The sequence below is a fragment of the Rhinatrema bivittatum genome, chromosome 6 (assembly GCF_901001135.1).
Source record: "Rhinatrema bivittatum chromosome 6, aRhiBiv1.1, whole genome shotgun sequence".
NCBI classification, from domain to species: domain Eukaryota; kingdom Metazoa; phylum Chordata; class Amphibia; order Gymnophiona; family Rhinatrematidae; genus Rhinatrema; species Rhinatrema bivittatum.
The window spans coordinates 19,414,547-19,430,558 of NC_042620.1; the positions used below are offsets into that span (position 1 = coordinate 19,414,547).

General features: G+C 48.1%; 1 protein-coding gene across 3 annotated transcripts in view; it reads left to right on the forward strand.

Annotated features, from left to right (window-relative positions):
- Window positions 1-16,012, forward strand: part of LOC115093431 (peroxisomal trans-2-enoyl-CoA reductase-like) — a 72,218-nt gene that overhangs the window by 28,511 nt on the left and 27,695 nt on the right. For all 3 annotated transcript variants that reach the window (XM_029605128.1, XM_029605129.1, XM_029605130.1), the window contains 2 exons: window positions 3,821-3,902; window positions 4,768-4,864. In XM_029605128.1, coding sequence (XP_029460988.1) covers window positions 3,821-3,902; window positions 4,768-4,864 — 179 coding nt within the window. The remainder of the gene's footprint in view (window positions 1-3,820; window positions 3,903-4,767; window positions 4,865-16,012) is intronic.

Here is a 16,012-nt window from a genome sequence, read left to right on the forward strand (position 1 = left end):
AATTGGGCTCACGACTCTTAAGTTAGCAGGCCATCCAAGACAAGCCCATACCCTTGCTACCCTACAGCAATACTGTTGGTGGCCGTCTATGATAAAAGATGTACAAGTGTACATGGAATCCTGCATCTCCTGCCGGTCGTCCCTGGGGCCTGCTTCAACCATTGCCCATTCCTAAAGAACCCTGGACGCATATTGCAGCCGACTTCATGGTCAATCTACCACCTTCTAATGAGAACAATATGATATGGGTTACCGTGGATCGGTTCTCAAAAATGGCGCACTTCGTTGCTCTACCTGGACTGCCATCTGCCCTGAAACTAGCCAAACTATTTGTGCGGCATATTTTTTGTTTACGTGGGATGCCAAAACATATTGTATCAGACAGAGGAGTCCAGTTCACCGTCAAGTTCTGGAGGACACTGGGTCGAAAGTTCGATATTTCTCTGGATTTGACTTCTGCATATCACCCCCAATCTAATGGACAAACGGAGAGAATGAACAGCACCCTTAAGCAGTTCATCTGTGCCTATGTCAACTCTAGGCAGAATGATTGGGCGGAGTTACTACCCTGGGCTGAGTTTGCCTTGAATTCGCATCCGGCGTCCGCTAAAGGATCCACGCCATTTCAGATTGTGTATGGCTGCCAGCCACTTCCACCACTTCCTATACTATTGACTGGCATGTCACCTGCTGTCCAAGCTACTGCTGACGAGATTCACCAACTCTGGACTCAGACCAAGGAGCTTCTACATAAGGCTGGACAACGAGCAAAAAGATTCTATGATGCACATCATCAAGCAGCTCCCCAGTTTAAGCCAGGAGATAAGGTGTGGCTCAGTACCAAATATATTCGGCACAAGCTCCCTTCGGTTCGATTCACACCGCAATACATTGGACCTTTCACCGTTCTCAGACGTCTGGGACCTTTGACTTATAGCCTGAGGTTGCCACCCTCAATGAAAATACACAACGCTTTCCACGTTTTGCATTGAGTGTTACTTGTATGATTTTTTTACCCACCGGTGAGAGATTGTATGTGTGCACTCAGTGCAAAGAGCTCCTGGCTCTCAGGGAATGAGTCCAATCTCTGGAGGCTAGAGTAGCGGACTTGGAGGAGCTGAGGCAGACATACATTGATGAGACCTTCGAGGACATAGTAGCCAAGTCCCTAATCCAGTCTGGCAGCCCCAGTGCTGCCTTGGATCAGAAAGGTCTCCCAGTAGGAGAACATCACCCTGGTGTAGCAGGAAGTGATCCTGTAGCAAGGACCTGCTCTCCAGGTGATGTATTGTCCTCTCGCACTGAGGACAAGTCTCCCAGGGCTACTGCCCAGGAGGGAATGGTTAGGCTGGCCATCATAGTTGGTGATTCGATTATTAGAAATGTAGATAAGGTGGCTGGTGGACATGAGGACATCTGGTAACTTGCCTGCCTGGTGCAAAGGTGGCAGACCTTACGCGTCATCTAGATAGGATTATAGACAGTACTGGGGAGGAGCCGGCTGTCGTGGTACATGTGGGCACCAACGACATAGGAAAATGTGGGAGAGAGGTTCTGGAAGCCACATTTAGGATTTTAGGTAGGAAGCTGAAATCCAGAACCTCCAGGATGGCATTCTTTGAAATGCTTCCTGTTCCACGTGCAGGTCCCCAGAGGCAGGCAGAGCTCCAAAGTTTCAATGCGTGGATGAGACGATGGTGCAGGGAAGAGGGATTCAGCTTTGTAAGGAACTGGAGAAACCTTTGGGGAAAGAGGAGACTTTTCCGAAAGGATGGGCTCTACCTTAACCAGAGTGGAACCAAGCTGATGGCACTAACTTTCAAAAAGGAGATAGAGCAGCTTTTAAACGAACAAGGGAGAAAGCTGTCAGTCACTCAGCAGTGCATGGTTCAGAGAAATGTATCCTTGAAGGATACTAATGAAACAGGAGAGTTAGGGCATCCCAACAGAGAGGTTCCATTAAAAGCAAACATAGTCCATGTGCCTATATGTAAGAAATCACCGAAGCTAATGGTTTCCAAATTATCCCTAACAACTGAAAAGCAGGTTGTTAAAACAAGCAAAAACCACATTTTGAAATGTCTGTATGCCAATGCCAGAAGTCTAAGAAGTAAGATGGGAGAGTTAGAGTGTATAGCAGCAAATGATGAGATTGACATAATTGGCATCATATGGATTTACCCAAGGGAATTCTTGCCTAACAAATCTGCTTCATTTTTTTGAAGGGATTAATAAACAAGTGGATAAAGGTGAACTGGTAGATGTAATGTTTTTGGATTTTCAGAAGGTGTTTGACAAAGTCCCTCATGCTGCCTCAACCCAGTACTTGCTTGACTCTCATGAATGCCTAGAGCCTAGCTTAAGTCTTCTAATACCTTGAACCTTTCTCTGAGTATTTCGTTTCTGAGTCTTCGTCTGTGCATCCAAGTACCTCGTTCCTGAGTCTTCGTCTGAATCTCCATGTTCCAGTCTCTGCTGATCTGGCATCCATCCGGCCTGCCGCATCTTGCCGTTACCCAGCGGCAGGTCCGAAAGGGCTTGGAATGGTCGGAGGACTATTCATAAGACCATCATTGCGTTGCTGGTCTTCCGAAGCATGCAGGTCTGGAGAAGGGTCAGTCTCTTCAGTCTAGCCTCGCTCCTGTCCAGCCCATGCTCGGGCATTCTTCGCCTGCCGCACCTGCTTTGCACCTCGCGCTTCCCTAACAGATTGCGAAGGCTTCTGAGCTTTCCCATGCTCAAGGTCTCCATCTCCATAACATGCACAGAATCCAGGCATCAGAATTGCCTGTGAAGTCTGCAACTACATGGACAGCATTACCCCCTCTATGCAGCAGGAAAAAGAGGGCCCTCATCTGCTTCCTCCAGAAAGTTTAAAGAGATGCTCAAACTTTCTAACCCCTTTCGTTCTTTGAAGCTGAAACTTCAACACTCTTCTAATCTGTAAAGATGAACCTTTTTTTTCCTCTCCTCTCTTATCTCTCTTAACTCAAAGAGTGCACAAGGAGGGGTGTAATCATAAGGCTTGGAGATAACTGCACAAAGTGGCAGTTATTACCCTTAACAGAAACATGGGGGTAACCGCATTTAGCATTACATGCTACCATAAGACGCTTGCTGGGCAGACAGGATGGACTGTTTGGCCCTTTTCTGCCGTCATTACTATGTTGCTATGCTCATCAGGCAAGTCACTCCTATCTATGCTTTTCTCTTCTTCCGCCAATTCCCAAATCTGTGCTTTTCACCTGGCTGCACTATATCCTTGGAATAAACTTCCTCCCTCTCTTACCTTATTTAAATCCCATCTAAAAACCCATCTTTTGAGGCAGTTTTTAAATCCCCACTTATAGCCTTGTTGATTTGAATAATTTTCTTAAATTGAAATTCCCATATCTTGATTAGATTGTGAGCTCTATGGGGCACAGACTCTTTTATGTGTTTCTGTAGAGTGCCGCGTAGGTTGAGTAGCGCTATAGAAGGGAGTGCTAGTAGTAGTAGTAGGTCTGAGCTTCTGCAAGCAGTACTGTCTCTGCACTCCAGACTGTATGATCACTAATTGAATGGGAATTGACAGTAAGCAAAAAATTTCTGTTAGAATTCCAAAAGGAACCTTCCTCAAGGTGTCATCCTGATCACTAGGCCATCTGAGCGGACCCATGCATAATAAGGAAATGTAGCAACGAAAAGCTAAGTGAATGAAATGCTGAATCTGGAAAGTTGCAGGGTTGAAAGTAGTTTTTTATATTCCACTGTGAAAGAAATATTCATAAAATGAAAAATGTTACAACCAGATGACAAACCATTCCCTTCTGTCTTCCAGTATACAACGCTTGGATGAGGGAACATAGAGGCGCGATTGTAAATATCCTGACTGACATTTGGAAAGGATTGCCTGGCATGGCGTAAGGATAAGTACAGAAACTGAAAATTGTGAAGCAGAAAACAAAATTAAGAAGTGCTTTATGGTTGTTTTGTTTTTTGTTTCTTTTTTAACAAACATTTTATGGCTTGTCAGAGGAGAGCAGAAAAGCAAGGTAACTGTACAAATAGCAATGTTGCATACTTAGGGTAGCAACAAGCAACCTTCAAGAATTCCCCCCAAACCAGCTTGCAACAGCTCAGGTTTCACTAGTGTGAACTGCCAGCCCTACTGCATGACCCCCAGCACTGCCGCTCCTGTGCCACACGACACTCATTTTTTTGCATTTGCTTTTTTTGTTGCTGTTTTTCTTAACTTTCTTTCCTGTGGCCCCTTCCCCCTTCTTACACCCCTCTCTACGACTTCTTTCACCTCCCTTCTGGCCTCCTGCTGCCGCCTCCTCTACCTCCTGCCCCTCTCCTCAGTAGCACTTTCTTTTCTTTGCCTTCCAGCAGTCGGAGGCTGCAGCAGCAGCAGCTCCACAGTAGCAGGAGCGATAGCTTTTATACACAAGCAAATTACTGTGCTGTCAACTGTATAAAAGTTTGCTCCCTCAAGAGAATGTTAGTATTAATTCCAAAGCAAAATCTGATTGTATGTATTTATTTATAAAACTTATATTCTGCTTCATCTAGTTATTATTGATCAGAGCAGCTTGCATGATTGCATTCATAATTTCCTTACATTCACATATATACACAGTAAACATAAAACCTTAATCATTCTACTGTCAACAGTATCCGTGAGAACCAAATTCTCGTTTCGCATGGATTTCTCAGTGCCCTTTCTGCAATGGAATAAATAAGCCTGCACTGGTTTGATCATTCTCACCTTTCTGTCTTTGAAAGCCATACTGGAGCAGCAAGAGCTGCAGTGGATAACCTGACCAAGAGTTTAGCAGTTGAGTGGGCCCACAATGGAGTGAGAATCAATTCCGTTGCCCTGGTAGGTGACAGCAGGAATTGGTTGTGTTTCCAGTTTTTGTTCTTCTGATGGATTGATTTTGCTGTGGTAAATGAAGTTGAGAAGACTGTAATGCTGTTATCTAGGTTATTAATAGGATTTTATTTATTTATTTGTTGATTTTTATATACCGACATTCGTCGGAACATCATGCCGGTTTACATTGTAACAAAGCAAGCTAAGTTTGGTCAACATCTGGATATGCTAATGTAAAGAGCCAGGTTTGAGCCCTTTTTTAAATTTAGACAGGTTAGGTTCTAGACGGAGGGCCGTGGGCAGGGTTTTCCATAGGGAAGGGCCAGCAATAGAGAAAGCCCTTTCTCTGGTTGAGGTGTGGTGAGCAGTTTTTAGGGAGGGGGTGTATAGAGTTCCAGCAAGGTTGGATCTGGAGGGGCAGGTTGATGATCGGAAGAGAGGTGCATTCTCGAGCCAAGTGTGACTTTGATTGTACAATAAATTGTGGAGAATGGTGAGTGTTTTGTATTTTATGCATGAGGTTATGGGTAACCAGTGGAGGTCTTTTAGGATAGGGGTAATGTGATCGGATTTACGTGTGTTTGTGAGAATTCTGGCCATGGCATTTTGTAATAGTTGGAGGGGTTTGATAGTAGAGAGAGGGAGGCCCAGAAATAAAGAATTGCAGTAGTCCAGTTTAGTTAAGATAGTTGCCTGTAGGACTGTGCGGAGGTCTTGGATATATAGCAGGGGTTTAAGTTTCTTTAGGATGTGCAATTTGAAAAAGCCTGTTTTTATGGTAGATCATAAAAGCAATTTTGTATATCTGGCAGGGGATAATGAGGGTTATGTGTAATAAATCTGATTTATTACTATATTCTGAGTTACACAGAACATTGAAATGACAGCAGAAAAGAATCAAATGGTCCATCCAGTCTGCCCAGCAAGCTTATGGTAGTATTTGCTGTGCCGTGTAGGTTACCCCCATGCTTATCAGTTTCCCACACTGTAAACGTCAGGGCCCTCGGTTGCTGTTTCTACCTAATGCCCCTTAACCCCTTACTGTTGAAGCAGAGAGCAATGTTGGAGTTACATCAAAGTGTCAGGCTTATTGGTTAAGGGTAGTAACCACCGCACCAGCAAGTTAACTCCATACTTGTTTCCCCAGACTGTAAAAGTCGTTGGTTGCTGTCTGAATCCAATTTCCCCTTTCTCCCTATCATTGGAGCAGAGAGCTATGATGAATTTACATCAACAGATTGAAGCTGAGGATTGTGCAGGGCCCCTTAGTTTTGTTTTGGGGTTTTTTTTAACATAAGATGTGATTACTTTTATTTGCAAACTTAACGTGTAATTTTTGTTTATAAATTTGTTTGAGTCCTAAATTTGACTGCTTTGAGAACTTGGAGATTTTCACATTCCTAAGTCATTAATCCTACTGTATCCTTTTAAGGCTCGGTTTTGAAGCACTGTATATTCTATCCTGGATATCCAAACTTGGATCTGTTAGAGGAGGTGCAGTACAAGACCTCAAACTAGGAAACTTGCAGAACACCTTTCCTAATATTCAAAAGAGCTGAGCTCCTAAGTTACATTTGAACTGCAGGCCTTGGATTCATTTACACTAACTTTCAAAAAGGAGATAGAGCAGCTTTTAAACGAACAAGGGAGAAAGCTGTCAGTCACTCAGCAGTGCATGGTTCGGAGAAATGTATCCTTGAAGGATACTAATGAAACAGGAGAGTTAGGGCATCCCAACAGAGAGGTTCCATTAAAAGCAAACATAATTCATATGCCTATATGTAAAAAATCACCAAAGCTAATGATTTCCGAATTATCCCAAACAACTGAAAAGCAGGTTGTTAAAACAAGCAAAAACCACACTTTGAAATGTCTGTATGCCAATGCCAGAAGTCTAAGAAGTAAGATGGGAGAGTTAGAGTGTATAGCAGCAAATGATGAGATTGACATAATTGGCATCACAGAGACTTGGTGGAAGGAGGATAACCAATGGGACAGTGCTATATCAGGGTACAAATTATATCGCAATGATAGGGAGGATCAACTTGGTTGGGGTGTGGCACTTTATTTCCGGGAGGGTATAGAGTCCAACAGGATAAAGATTATACAAGAAACTAAATGCTCAGTAGAATCTATATGGGTAGAAATCCCATGTGTGTTGGGTAAGAGTATAGTGATAGGAGTATACTACTGTCCACCTGGACAAAATGGTCAGACACATGATGAAATGCTAAGAGAAATCAGGGAAGCAAACCAATTTGGCAGTGCAATAATAATGGGAGATTTCAATTACTCCAATATTGACTGGGTAAATGTAACATCAGGACTTGCTAGAGACATAAAGTTCCTGGATGTCATAAATGATTGCTTCATGGAGCAATTGGTTCAAGAACCAACAAGAGAGGGAGCTATTTTAGATTTAATTCTTAGTGGAACGCAAGATTTGGTGAGAGAAGAAATGGTGGTGGGGCCACTTATGTGATCATAACATAACATAATCATGTTATGTGATCATAACATGATTAAATTTAAACTAATAACTGGAAGGGGGACAATAAGTAAATCTGCAGCTCTAACACTAAATTTTAAAAAGGGAAACTTTGATAAAATGAGGAAAATTGTTAGAAAAAACTGAAAGGTGCAGCTGTAAAGGTTAAAAGTGTTCAACAGGCTTGGACATTGTTTAAAAATACAATCCTAGAGGCGCAGTCCATATGTATTCCGCGCATTAAGAAAGGTGGAAGGAAGGCAAAACGATTACCATCATGGTTAAAAGGTGAGGTGAAAGAGGCTATTTTAGCCAAAAAAAATTCCTTCAAAAATTGGAAGAAGGATCCAACTGAAGAAAATAGGATAAAACATAAGCATTGTCAAGTTAAGTGTAAAACATTGATAAAACAGGCGAAGAGAGAATTTGAAATGAAGTTGGCCATAGAGGCAAAAACTCATAATAAAAACTTTTTAAAATATATCCAAAGCAAGAAACCTGTGAGGGAGTCGGTTGGACCATTAGATGACAAAGGGGTTAAAGGGGCTCTTAGGGAAGATAAGGCCATTGCAGAAAGACTAAATTAATTCTTTGCCTCCGTGTTTACTAATGAGGATGTTGTGGAGATACCAGTTCCGGAGATAGTTTTCAGGGGTGATGAGTCAGACGAACTGAATGAAATCACTGTGAACCTGGAAGATGTAGTAGGCCAGATTGACAAACTAAAGAGTAGCAAATCACCTGGACCGATGTTATGCATCCTAGAGTTCTGAAGGAACTCAGAAATGAAATTTCTGATCTATTAGTTAAAATTTGTAACCTATCATTAAAATCATCCATTGTACCTGAAGACTGGATGCTGGCCAATGTAACCCCAATATTTAAAAAAGGATCCAGGGGCGATCCGGGTAACTATAGACCAGTGAGCCTGACTTCAGTGCCAGGAAAAATAGTGGAAACTATTCTCAAGATCAAAATCGTAGAGCATATAGAAAGACATGATTTAATGGGACACAGTCAACATGGATTTACCCAAGGAAAGTCTTGCCTAACAAATCTGCTTCATTTTTTTGAAGGGGTTAATAAACATGTGGATAAAGGTGAACCGGTAGATGTAGTGTATTTGGATTTTCAGAAGGCGTTTGACAAAGTCCCTCAGGAGAGGCTTCTACGAAAACTAAAAAGTCATGGGATAGGAAGCGATGTCCTTTCGTGGATTGCAAACTGGTTAAAAGACAGGAAACAGAGAGTAGGATTAAATGGTCAATTTTCTCAGTGGAAAAGGGTAAACAGTGGAGTGCCTCAGGGATCTGTACTTGGACCGGTGCTTTTCAATATATATATATAAATGATCTGGAAAGGAATACGACGAGTGAGGTTATCAAATTTGCGGATGATACAAAATTATTCAGAGTAGTTAAATCACAAGCAGACTGTGATACATTACAGGAGGACCTTGCAAGACTGGAAGATTGTGCATCCAAATGGCAGATGAAATTTAATGTGGACAAGTGCAAGGTGTTGCATATAGGGAAAAATAACCCTTGTTGTAGTTACACGATGTTAGGTTCCATATTAGGAGCTACCACCCAGGAAAAAGATCTAGGCATCATAGTGGATAATACTTTAAAATCGTCTGCTCAGTGTGCTGCGGCAGTCAAAAAAGCAAATAGAATGTTAAGAATTATTAGGAAGTAAATGGTTAATAGAACGGAAAATGTCATAATGCCTCTGTATCGCTCCATGGTGAGACCGCACCTTGAATACTGTGTACAATTCTGGTCGCTGCATTTCAAAAAAGATATAGTTGCGATGGAGAAGGTATAGAGAAGGGCAACCAAAATGATAAAGGGGATGGAACAGCTCCCCTATGAGGAAAGGCTGAAGAGGTTAGGGCTGTTCAGCTTGGAGAAGAGACGGCTGAGTGGGGATATGATAGAGGTCTTTAAGATCATGAGAGGTCTTGAACGAGTATATGTGACTCGGTTATTTACACTTTCGAATAATAGAAGGACAAGGGGGCATTCCAAGAAGTTAGCAAGTAACACATTTAAGACTAATCGGAGAAAATTCTTTTTCACTCAACGCACAATAAAGCTCTGGAATTTGTTGCCAGAGGATGTGGTTAGTGCAGTTATTTATTATTTATTTAGCATTTTTATATACGGATATTCATGTAAAAAATTACACATCACTTCAGTTTACATTAGAACATGAACTAGCATGTAAGAATGCATTACATTACAACAAGGGATACATTAACTGGGATAACCGGGCGACTAAAATGATGGGCTCTTATCTAGAGCTGGAGAAAGCAAATGTTGCTTACCTGATGTAACAGGTGTTCTCACAGGACAGCAGGATGTTAGTCCTCACAAATGGGTGACATCGAGGATGGAGCCCACCACGGAAAACTTCTGTCAAAGTTTAAACAGAACTTTGACTGGCCCCTACTGGGCATGCCCAGCAAGGCACTGACCCTGCAGCCAGCAGGGGTCTCCCTTCAGTCTGATTTTCAAAGCTACAGACAGTGCCTAGAAAGTAAAAACAAAACAAACCCAACACCGCGGGGTGGCGGGCGGGTTTCGTGAGGACTAACATCCTGCTGTCCTGTGAGAACACCTGTTACATCAGGTAAGCAACATTTGCTTTCTCACAGGACAAGCAGGATGGTTGTCCTCACAAATGGGTGAGTACCGAGCTGAGGATGTCCTGACTTGTTACGGCTGTGGCTGCTGTGCTACCGCCTCACCACCAGGGGTCCCTCTAGTGCTGGCTTTCCTGACAGGCCCAGTCCATCTCCTATGTCCACTCTATGCTCTGGGTGTGCCCTCTTAACCCTGCCTGACAGTTGCCTCGGTGCTTCGGCATCGAGCTCACCTGGGCTCCCTGCTCTAGCCTGCCTTGCGTGGCCTTCGGGCCTATCCTTGCCTTGCCTTGCCTTGCCTTGCGTGGCCTTCGGGCCTATCCTTGCCTTGCCTTGCCTTGCGTGGCCTTCGGGCCTATCCTTGCCTTGCCTTGCCTTGCGTGGCCTTCGGGCCTATCCTTGCCTTGCCTTGCCTTGCGCGGCCTTCGGGCCTATCCTATCCTTGCCTTGCCTTGTGCGGCCTTCGGGCCTATCCTTGCCTTGCGTGGCCTTTGGGCCTTCTTCCTTGATTTCCATACCTGGCCTACGGGCCTTCAGTGTGTGTGTGTGTGGCCTACGGGCCTTCTGACCTGCCTTGCCCCGCTATTGGTGTGTGGCCTACGGGCCTTCCGTGTATGTGTGTGTGGCCTACGGGCCTTCTGACCTGCCTTGCCCCGTCTATGGTGTGTGGCCTACGGGCCTTCCGTGTGTGTGTGTGTGGCCTACGGGCCTTCTGACCTGCCTTGCCCCGTCTATGGTGTGTGGCCTACGGGCCTTCCGTGTGTGTGTGTGTGGCCTACGGGCCTTCTGACCTGCCTTGCCCCGCTATTGGTGTGTGGCCTACGGGCCTTCCGTGTGTGTGTGTGTGGCCTACGGGCCTTCTGACCTGCCTTGCCCCGCTATTGGTGTGTGGCCTACGGGCCTTCCGTGTGTGTGTGTGTGGCCTACGGGCCTTCTGACCTGCCTTGCCCCGCTATTGGTGTGTGGCCTACGGGCCTTCCGTGTGTGTGTGTGTGGCCTACGGGCCTTCTGACCTGCCTTGCCCCGTCTATGGTGTGTGGCCTACGGGCCTTCCGTGTGTGTGTGTGTGTGGCCTACGGGCCTTCTGACCTGCCCTGCCCTGCTTACGTTGCCCTGACCCAGCCTGGTACCTGACTCTGTTCGAGCTTCCTGTCTCTCTCCACCTGGAGCCACCCTGCTGGGTGGTGTGCACGACTCCTGACCGGAGCCCAAGCGCAACAGTATGCCGAAGCCATCACATTTTCCAGGGGAAGAGATAGGTCTGTGTCCTGCCGGTGAGTCAACTTTTCACTAATTCAAGATGCCTCCTTCTTTAAAGTTTTATACCTGCAATTCCTGTCAAACTTTGAACTATCCTAGCTATCAGAACTGTCTAGCCTGTGAACTTGTTGGTCAGGAACACTGGTCATGCAATAACTGCAACAAGAAAAATGTTTCTGTCTATCAGGAGTGTTTGAACTGTCTGGCTCCTAAACCAGGGTGGTGGAAATGCTCCTGTCTCCCGTGTTTGTTACCTCCAGGCAAACCCTGCCCCTGTTGTTCTGCTCTAGGACCAGCTGTGCAATTAGAAAAAGCTATCAGCTCTCCTAACCAGTATTCTGTTTCTGGCTCAACTAAAACAGACATTTTTGCTGGCAGTTTGTGGGTAGAAAAAACCCAGGACTTACCTGGCCAAGAAGGCTTCTGTGAGACCAGTGCTAGAGCCTCGGGAACAGGTTTCTCTACAACGGAGAGAGCTGATTAACTCTAGCAGGGCTCAGCTTCCCACAGCTGCCAAGTGGACACTAACGAGCACCTTCCCTAGACGTCCTAGAACTGCCTGTGCCTTCTCTAAACTGCTCCTCCAGAAACAAAATCAGGAGCATCAGACTTTGGCTCGAGGTATCAAGCCCACGGCAGTACAATCTGTGTCTTCCATGCACACTACCTTTAACCATGCTACTCTGCCATCTGAACCTGCTGCACTACCCCGAGAAGAGCCTGAGTCTGCTGAACCGGCCCTGCTGCCGTCCTCGGAGGGGTCCGCACCAGCCCTACTGACAGACTTCCTGAGTCAGCCATCGGAGTCTGCTGAACTGGTCCTGCTGCCACCCCGGGAGGGGTCCATACTGGTCCTGCTGCCACCCCTGGAGGGGTCCATACCGGTCCTGCTGACGCCCCGAGAGGGGTCCGAGCCTGCTTCATCGCCCCGAGAGGGGTTCGAGCCTGCTTCATCGCCCCGAGAGGGGTCCGAGCCTGTTACAACGCCCCGAGAGGGGTCCGAGCCTGCTTCATCGCCCCGAGAGGGGTCCGAGCCTGCTTCATCGCCCCGAGAGGGGTCCGAGCCTGCTACAACGCCCCGAGAGGGGTCCGAGCCTGCTACAATGCCCCGAGAGGGGTCCGAGCCTGCTTCATCGCCCCGAGAGGGGTCCGAGCCTGCTTCATCGCCCCGAGAGGGGTCCGAGCTTGCTACAACGCCCCGAGAGGGGTTCGAGCCTGCTTCATCGCTCCGAGAGGGGTCCGAGCCTGCTACAACGCCCCGAGAGGGGTCCGAGCCTGCTTCATCGCCCCGAGAGGGGTCCGAGCCTGCTACATCGCCCCGAGAGGGGTCCGAGCCTGTTACAACGCCCCGAGAGGGGTCCGAGCCTGCTTCATCGCCCCGAGAGGGGTCCGAGCCTGCTTCATCGCCCCGAGAGGGGTCCGAGCCTGCTACAATGCCCCGAGAGGGGTCCGAGCCTGCTTCATCGCCCCGAGAGGGGTTCGAGCCTGCTTCATCGCCCCGAGAGGGGTCCGAGCCTGCTTCATCGCCCCGAGAGGGGTCCGAGCCTGCTACAACGCCCCGAGAGGGGTCCGAGCCTGCTACAATTGCCCGAGTAGGATCCGAGCCTGCTGTACTGGCCCAGCTGCCGCCCCTGGAGGGGTCTGTACCGGTCTTAATGCCGACCTTGGAAGGGTCCGGACCGGTCCTACTATCGCCTCAAGAAGGGTTACGGACTATTTCTCTGCCCCAGGTGGGGTTTGTGTTCCCCTTGTCACCCCAGGAGGGGTTATGGAAATCTGCACCGCCTCTGCTACCCCAGGAGGGGTCTAACCCTGCCGCCTTGTCCCAGGAGGGGTTATGGACTATTTTTCTGCCCCAGGTTGGGGTTGTGTCTGCCTTATCACCCCAGGTGGGGTTATGGACTGCCTTATTTCCTCGGGAAGGAGTTGACCCTGCCGCATCACCCCCGGAGTGGTCTCCCGTTATTCTTGATTACCTCCTGCACAGATGGGATCCAGGAGGAGGGGGAGGCCTTGAGGGGGGGGTACTGTTACGGCTGTGGCTGCTGTGCTACCGCCTCACCACCAGGGGTCCCTCTAGTGCTGGCTTTCCTGACAGGCCCAGTCCATCTCCTATGTCCACTCTATGCTCTGGGTGTGCCCTCTTAACCCTGCCTGACAGTTGCCTCGGTGCTTCGGCATCGAGCTCACCTGGGCTCCCTGCTCTAGCCTGCCTTGCGTGGCCTTCGGGCCTATCCTTGCCTTGCCTTGCCTTGCGTGGCCTTCGGGCCTATCCTTGCCTTGCCTTGCGTGGCCTTCGGGCCTATCCTTGCCTTGCCTTGCCTTGCGTGGCCTTCGGGCCTATCCTTGCCTTGCCTTGCCTTGCGCGGCCTTCGGGCCTATCCTATCCTTGCCTTGCCTTGTGCGGCCTTCGGGCCTATCCTTGCCTTGCGTGGCCTTTGGGCCTTCTTCCTTGATTTCCATACCTGGCCTACGGGCCTTCAGTGTGTGTGTGTGTGGCCTACGGGCCTTCTGACCTGCCTTGCCCCGTCTATGGTGTGTGGCCTACGGGCCTTCCGTGTGTGTGTGTGTGGCCTACGGGCCTTCTGACCTGCCTTGCCCCGCTATTGGTGTGTGGCCTACGGGCCTTCCGTGTGTGTGTGTGTGGCCTACGGGCCTTCTGACCTGCCTTGCCCCGCTATTGGTGTGTGGCCTACGGGCCTTCCGTGTGTGTGTGTGTGGCCTACGGGCCTTCTGACCTGCCTTGCCCCGCTATTGGTGTGTGGCCTACGGGCCTTCCGTGTGTGTGTGTGTGGCCTACGGGCCTTCTGACCTGCCTTGCCCCGTCTATGGTGTGTGGCCTACGGGCCTTCCGTGTGTGTGTGTGTGTGGCCTACGGGCCTTCTGACCTGCCCTGCCCTGCTTACGTTGCCCTGACCCAGCCTGGTACCTGACTCTGTTCGAGCTTCCTGTCTCTCTCCACCTGGAGCCACCCTGCTGGGTGGTGTGCTCGACTCCTGTCCGGAGCCCAAGCGTAACATGACTTGCACCAAATGCACCCAATGACGTGCAACAGGCACTACAACTGGGGTGGAATTTGGTAAAGGGCATCCGCACCCTACCGGGAAGGTGGAAGGGTGTTGGTACATCACGTTGGAAAAAGGTTACGTAAGACAGATTGGCCGAAGATGGAGTCCTGTCTTCCAGCTTTGTCCAAACAATAGTGGGCTGCAAAGGTATGGAGAGAACTCCAGGTTGCAGCCCTGCAGATGTCAGGAAGCGGCACCGATCGAAGGTGTGCCACCGACGTCGCCATGGCCCTCACAGAGTGTGCTTTCACACGGTCTTGAAAGGGAATGCCAGCTTGCTGATAGCAAAAAGAAATGCAGTCCGCCAACCAGGAGGAAAGAGCCTGCTTACCCACAGGATGTCCTAACTTGTTAGGATGAAAAGAGACAAATAATTGAGTGCTCTTCCTGTGAGCAACTGTACGGTCTAGATAAAAGGCTAGAGCTCGTTTGCAGTCTAGGGTATGCAGAGTCTGTTCCCCGGAGTTGGAGTGGGGCCTGGGAAAAAAGATAGGTAGTATGATGGATTGATTAATATGAAACTCAGAAACTACCTTAGGTAAAAATTTAGGGTGAGTGCGAAGTACCGCCCGGTCCTGCAGGAGCTTAGTGTAAGGCGGATAGGTAACTAGGGCCTGCAATTCACTAACCCTGCGAGCTGAAGTGATAGCCAAAAGGAATAACACTTTCCATGTGAGATACTTTAACTCACAGGAGTGCAGAGGTTCGAAAGGAGGTTTCATTAGACGACCAAGAACCAGGTTAAGGTCCCAAGATGGGGCCGGAGGATGTAAGGGTGGCTTCAGATGGAGCAAGCCTTTAAGAAAACGTGTTACTAGGGGTTGTACTGAAATAGGGACACCCTGTACACCTTTATGGAAGGCGGCTACCGCACTGACATGCATTCTGATAGAAGAGGTTTTAAGACCTGATTCAGAGAGATGCCATAAATAGTCCAAGAATTTGGAGATTGGACAGGAAAGGGGATCAAGGGACTGAGAAGTGCACCATGATGTGTACCTTTTCCATTTGTATGAGTAAGACTTTCTTGTGGAAGGCTTTCGTGAAGCTATCAGGACCCGAGAAACGGAATCTGAAAGGTTGAAAGGCTGAAGGACTAACCTTTCAACATCCATGCCGTCAGGGACAAGGCTTGGAGGTTGGGATGGAGGAGGCATCCGTCGTTTTGAGTGAGCAGATGCGGGTCCTTTCCCAGAGGAATGTGCCTGCGGATGGAGAGATCCTGGAGTATTGGAAACCATACTTGGCGTGGCCAGTAAGGTGCTATCAGGATCATGGTTCCCCCGTCCTGGCGTAGCTTCACGAGAGTCTTTGACACAAGAGGAAGTGGAGGGAATGCATAGAGCAGACCGGTTGTCCACTTGAGGGAGAATGCATCCCTCGGCCGAGAGTGCTGGCTCCGAATGAGAGAGCAGTAATCGTCCACTTTGTGGTTCTGAGGGGACGCAAAGAGGTCTATGCGGGGATAACCCCACTGGTGAAACAGAGAAGTCGCTACCAGAGGATCGAGTGACCACTCGTGTGGTTGGAAGACACGGCTCAGCTGGTCTGCCAATACATTGTCTACTCCCGGCAAGTAAGTGGCCCTGAGGTACATGGAGTGGGAGAGGGCTTCCGCCCAGATCTGCGCAGCTTCCTGACACAGAAGGAAGGAGCCGGTGCCTCCCTGCTTGTTTATGTACCACATGGCC